The sequence below is a fragment of the Panthera pardus genome, unplaced genomic scaffold (genome assembly GCF_024362965.1).
Source record: "Panthera pardus isolate Hobbes unplaced genomic scaffold, ASM2436296v1 HiC_scaffold_2, whole genome shotgun sequence".
NCBI lineage: Eukaryota > Metazoa > Chordata > Mammalia > Carnivora > Felidae > Panthera > Panthera pardus.
The window spans coordinates 60,165,043-60,170,952 of NW_026526765.1; the positions used below are offsets into that span (position 1 = coordinate 60,165,043).

The 5,910-nt window shown below is 54.9% G+C and overlaps 1 protein-coding gene across 1 annotated transcript; it reads left to right on the top strand.

Moving 5' to 3' along the window:
* The first annotated feature begins 1,505 nt into the window (after positions 1 to 1,505).
* Positions 1,506 to 5,298, top strand: FOXI1 (forkhead box I1). Its single transcript, XM_019450265.2, has 2 exons — positions 1,506 to 2,134; positions 3,614 to 5,298. The coding sequence occupies exons 1-2, from the start codon at positions 1,558 to 1,560 to the stop codon at positions 4,171 to 4,173; spliced, it is 1,137 nt and encodes a 378-aa protein (XP_019305810.1). The 5' UTR covers positions 1,506 to 1,557; the 3' UTR covers positions 4,174 to 5,298.
* The last annotated feature ends 612 nt before the right edge of the window (positions 5,299 to 5,910 follow it).

Genomic DNA, 5,910 nt, shown 5'->3' on the forward strand with positions numbered 1-5,910 from the left:
GGGGTCTGGAGGAGTGAGACAAAGTTGAATGGGGAGAAGGAAGGTAGGAGGGCAGGAGGGAGGTGGTGACCAGAGAAAGTGGACTGGAACTTTCTTCCAATCTGCTGATCCAAGAGAGAAGTACTCAGGCTGTACCAAAGCCTGCTCAGGGACAGCTGCCTACCCTCTGAGAAGGGGCCCACTCCCCTCCCCTCAAGCTGAGAGCCTGCCTGGGATGAAGGAGGGCTGGGGCAACCCATCTCTAAGCTCCAGGAGGAGAACGAAGCCCAGGGAGGAGAGGGACTGACCGTGACACGGAGAAGCAGGGAGAGCTGGACTCCCGCTTCGAGAGCCTGAGGCAGAGATGGTGTGAGGAGAATGGTGAGTTGAGGGGTGGAGGGCTCTCCTCCAGGCCTCAGCTCTCGGGGGGGGGGGGGGGGGGGGGGGGGGCCTGCAATCTGAAACATGAAAGGCCTTTGATCAGATAGTGGCCCGGGGGCCTGCTTGGCCCCTGCAGGCAGAAAGAAACTTGCAGAGTGCAAGTTCTCTCTCATCTTCCCCAGAAGCCCATTCAGAGTCTCTTCCTTTGGTCACTGTCTTGATGGGCCCTGCTGTTCCTCTGGGACAATCCCCAGGCCTGTCCACAAGCCCTGTCAGCCTGCCTGCCCTGGGTGGTGTGTTTGGGTGCACACAGGGCGCCTACAGCCGACCAGCTGCCCTCTCTGGCCAGGCTCCTTTCTGCTCTTCTGATTCTCCAAGGCCAGGCTCTTTCCTGAAACTCCAGAAAGTGTGTCTTCCCTTCAGAAGACCCAAAGATGTGGCTTCCTGTAAAGTGCCTCACCCAGTCTGAGTGAGGGGGCGGAGAATGAGGGGTCAGGGTGGGCAAGAAGAGGGGACAGGGGACAGGGAAAGGGACACACAGGAACTGAGAGACAGAGACAGGAATGAAAGAGAGCTGAGAGAAGCAGAAACACACAGGAGGTGAGCAAGAGGGGACAGAGAAGTAGAAAGAGATAGAAACAAACTCAGAGAGAGAAAGAAGGAAGGGAAGGAGAGGTGTCCAGAACAGTGCTTTGAAAAGACAGAATCCGGAGAAGGGGGAGGAAGAGAAGGTAAAGAATTTGGCAGCAAGGAGGGAAGGAGAGAAGGAGATGCATAGAGGACATTAAGAATGAAAGAAGGGGAGGAAAGGGGAGAGACAAGTGAGGAGAAAACGGGAAGAGAGACAGAATGAAGGAGAAACTAGGCGAACCAGGTGAGGAGGAGAAAGGAGAGAGATAAGGGGGCGAGGGAAACTGGGAAGAGAGAGAAGGAAGAGGGGCACCTTGGACACTGCAGACATCAGCTACAGCACCGGTCTGAGCACGCGCAGTGGGCCTGGCCGGGAGGCCCCCTCCCCTTTGCTCTCAGAGCTGTTGGAGGAGGGGCGGGTCTGCAGCAGGTGGCCGCCCCTGGGTGGGGCCCACAGGCCAAGCCTGCAGGGGTATAAGTGGGAGGCTGGGCCAGCAGAGCACCTGTCAGGGACAGCTCCCCTGTGCAGGTGCCAGGCAGGTGGCTCCGGCCGAGCCCAGCCCCAGCATGAGCTCCTTCGACCTCCCGGCGCCCTCCCCACCTCGCTGCAGCCCCCAGTTCCCCAGCATCGGCCAGGAGCCCCCCGAGATGAGCCTTTACTATGAGAACTTCTTCCATCCACAGGGCGTGCCCAGCCCTCAGCGGCCCCCCTCCTTCGAGGGGGGCGGCGAGTACGGGGCCACCCCCAACCCCTACCTCTGGCTCAATGGACCGGCCATGACTCCGCCACCTTACCTGTCGGGCACCAACACCAGCCCCTTCCTGCCCCAGGCCTATGGTGTGCAGAGGCAGCTGCTGCCAGGCATGTCTGGGCTGGGGGGCGGCGACCTGGGCTGGCTGCCCATCCCCTCGCAGGAGGAGCTGATGAAGCTGGTGCGGCCCCCCTATTCCTACTCGGCTCTCATTGCCATGGCCATCCACGGGGCGCCCGACAAGCGGCTCACCCTCAGCCAGATCTACCAGTACGTGGCCGACAACTTCCCCTTCTACAACAAAAGCAAGGCCGGCTGGCAGAACTCCATCCGCCACAACCTGTCTCTCAACGACTGCTTCAAGAAGGTGCCCCGCGATGAGGATGACCCAGGTAAGGGGGCTGCGGGCGCAGTGTGGAGTGGGTGGGGCAAGCCTCCGACGCCCCCAGAGAAGGTTCATGTCATTCCAAACCAGCACCCCATTCTAGACAGTTCTGATATGGCTGTGCCCCCCCAAGACAGGGGGCTCAGGGTTGTCAGTGAAGGAGACTGGGAGAGCCCAGGGGGCAGATTTGGGTTTTGACCTTGGCTGGACCACGGACCAGCCAGCGACATCCAGCATTTTAGGTCCCTGAGCCTCAGTTTCCCCACCTGCAAAATAGGGAAGGTAACAGTGGCTCCTTTCCAGGCCTGTGATGGGGGTCATGAGATAATGTATGCAGGGATTTTGGTGCTAACAAGCACCCAGTAGACTATAGGAACTGTTATGATTAATCTGAGTCCCCAGCCTTCAGCTCATAGAAAGTCCTTGGGGTGAGTTGGACTAGGCCAAGCCCAGGTGCACCCCCAGCCTTCTGGGAGAAGATCTAACTTTGTTAAATAAGCATGGGCCACATTGTGCTGCCTGCCGTACATAACCTTCTTTAATGCAACCCTGCAGGATAGCTCTTATTAAACCCATTGTACAGATAAGGAGACTGACACTTAGAGGCATCCTGCCTAAGGTGACACAGAATGGAGGGATAGCCATGGAACCTGAAGCTGAGTGAAGGTCTCTCTACCACCAAAGACTGTGAACTTTTCCTTTTTAATGATGACTTTCTAAAATTCAGGGCCATACAGAATGGCCATACAGGGCCGTTAAAAACTCAGCTATGCATTTCCCAGAATTGAAGTCCATTCTTTTTCCCCCACAGGAAGCCAGGGCATGACTCAGAGCCCCCACCTTCGCCCACTTTGAGCCTAGCAAGGGTAGAACTATTGGGGCCCCAGGGGAAGGCAAGTGTCCAGTCCAATGACTGGCCTCACCCGCAGGCTGAGCTCAGGCCTTACCTCTGGACAGCACCTCATGGTGATGCAGCCCAGCTACACGTCTAGCATCAGCCCTTTCTCACAGTCAGCCTGAGGAAGAAGGGACTGGTACAACCGACCCACGTTTCAGACTAGGAAACTGAGGCTTGCCTGAAGTCCCTCTGCCACTTAAGAGCAAAGCCAGGACTCAAGTCCACCCTTGGACTCCATGCCCAAAACTTTCAGGGAGCCCTGAAGTGTTTCCTTAGTTTTCTCCACGTCAGCAATGGAAGGAACCCCTCCCTTTCCATTCCCCCAGCCCCGGAACATCTCCCAGAGGCCCACATTGTAAGCACTTTCATGGCTCACACCTCTGTGCTCCCAGAGAGCCCAGTTGTGAGCAGGGAGCTGAGCTAAAGATCCCTGTGTTTTCTGTACACTATTCCTCTGTGTCTCTCTCCCTGCCTTTTGTTCTGCCTTTTGCGTGTGTTTCTTTGATGTTTAGTTTGTGACGCTACACAGAAACAGGAGCAGAGCATTTTGTCCATCTCTCTACTTAACCTCTACCACTTTTGTGCCAGGCAAAGGGAATTACTGGACCCTGGATCCCAACTGTGAGAAGATGTTCGATAATGGAAACTTCCGCAGGAAGAGGAAGAGAAAATCAGATGTCTCCTCCAGCACGGGATCCTTGGCCTCGGAGAAAACTGACAGCAGCCTCCTGGTGGGCAGCCCAAAGACCGCAGAGGCCCAGGACATCTTGGACAGTGCGTCACCAGGCACCACAAGCTCCCCAGAGAAGCAGTCCTCACCTCCCCCGTCGGGTACCCCATGCCTCAACAACTTCCTCTCCACCATGACAGCCTATGTGAGCGGTTCGAGCCCGGTGAGCCGCCCTGTGGCAACACCAGGACTGAGCCCTGAGCCCGCTGACAAGATGGGGCAGAACTTGCTGAACTTCAGCTCCTACACCCCACTCACCAACCTCAGCAGCCATGGGGCCGGGGGCGAATGGGCCAACCCCATGCCCACCAACGCTCTCGGCTATGGAGGCTCTGTCCTCAACCAGTTCAGCCCTCATTTCTACAACAGCATCAACACAAACAGTGTCCTCTACCCCAGGGAGGGCACTGAGGTTTAGAACAGAACAGCTCCTGAACCACATGGACATGCATGGGAGGAAAGCAGTTGAGGCCTCCCATGCCAGCACCGCTGTGGTCCAAGACTCTCAACTACCCAGGCATACACAGGAAGCTCAGAGCAATTCATCCTTCCCCTAGAACATTGTGTAAACCTTCTGTTTATCTCACATACGTCCACACACACTCACCAACTTTGCAGTGGAAATACTGGTGCTCCTGATAGCAGTAATCATGGCAGCCATTTGTTGAGTACTTACTATGTGCCAGGTGCTATGCTAGGCTCTTTAAAGGCATGATCACACTTACTATTTACAGTTACCCTGTGGGGTTCAAATGAATCTCCTCCTTTAACAGATGAGGATACTGAGGCTCTAGGAAGCTAAGTAACTTCACAGGATTGTACAGATTAGTAAGTGACAGAGTCATGAGTTGAGTCTGGGTCTGTATGACCCCCAGAGTTTGGGTGAACAAAGGCAGGAATGGAACAATTGGTTGAACAGTCAAGGCAGGTCAGTGTGTCAGCTGCTTATAAGGCAAGCACATCCACTGCCCTATGGCTGTCCATCAAAATTTAGCCCTGGCCCCAGGCACATCTCATCTTGCTCCAAGGCCTTGTTCTGGGGCTCCCAACTTACCTGTAGGCACTTCTTTTGCTGCCATTCAGGAGGAAAGCCCAAGCTCATGCCCCTGAAGGATAGTGTGTCCCACCTCTCCCCACAGGGGGACATCACTTCCCCAGCCCCAGAGACCTTGAGCAGGGCAGGGAGAGGAGTCATGTACTCCATGCCCCCCACCCCAGCACTGTCCACTTACAAAATCTTGTAAAGCCCAGCTTCCTGTGTTCATGTCATGGACCAGTGAGCTGAAAGTGGCTGAGTCTTCCAAGAGAAACAAGGCTGAATGAGCGCTTCCTTTTTTATAGCCCGGGAGAGGTGAATGTCTGAGGAAACAAAGCCTCAAGGGAGGGACCTATAGCCCACTGCACAGGGGTCCATGCCTGCAGCTCCTGGGACTTTTTTCTCATTTTTATATGTATTTACACGCCCGTGATGTGTCATCACAGCATACCCTGGGAAGTGTTTTTGTTTTCTTATTTTCTTTTTAATTAAAACAAAAACAAAAACAAAAAACACTGTGCATGTCCCTTCCTTTTGAGTTTTCCTGTCTCTTAGCTGCTGGTCGACTAATCATGGAGCCAAGTGCAGCCTGGAGCTGAAGGTTTTGGGGCCAGGAGACAGAGAAAGAATGGGCGTTGAGGATTCCATCTTCCTCGCCACCAACGTGGAGATGGGACAAATGTCCCCAGTGAAAAGAGGGGCACTTGCAGGGATGGGGTAAGTGCATGAAGGAAGCCATCCATATTGGACACAAAACAGGAACTGAGCATGACTGTCTTTGCAGCTCAAGCAACCCTCATAGCTGTGCTCTATGTAGTCCCCCTAGTAACCCTGTGAAAGGGGTGCTACTGGTCCCATTATACAAAGGAGAAAACTGAGGATCAGGATGGTTGAACCACTTGTCTGGAGTCCACAGCCTGTCCCTGCCCAGGGCGTCTGACTCCTGCACCTTGGACATGGCTACGCTTAGTGGCAATGAGAACAGTGCTGTTGGCTATGATCCACTGAGGGCTCTAGGCAGGCACCTGGCCAAGTGCTGTGCAGGTGGGAGCTCTTTTATGCTCACAGCAGCCCATGTGTGTGTATATTGGCGATTCCCTGGGCTGCTGGCACAGTGCA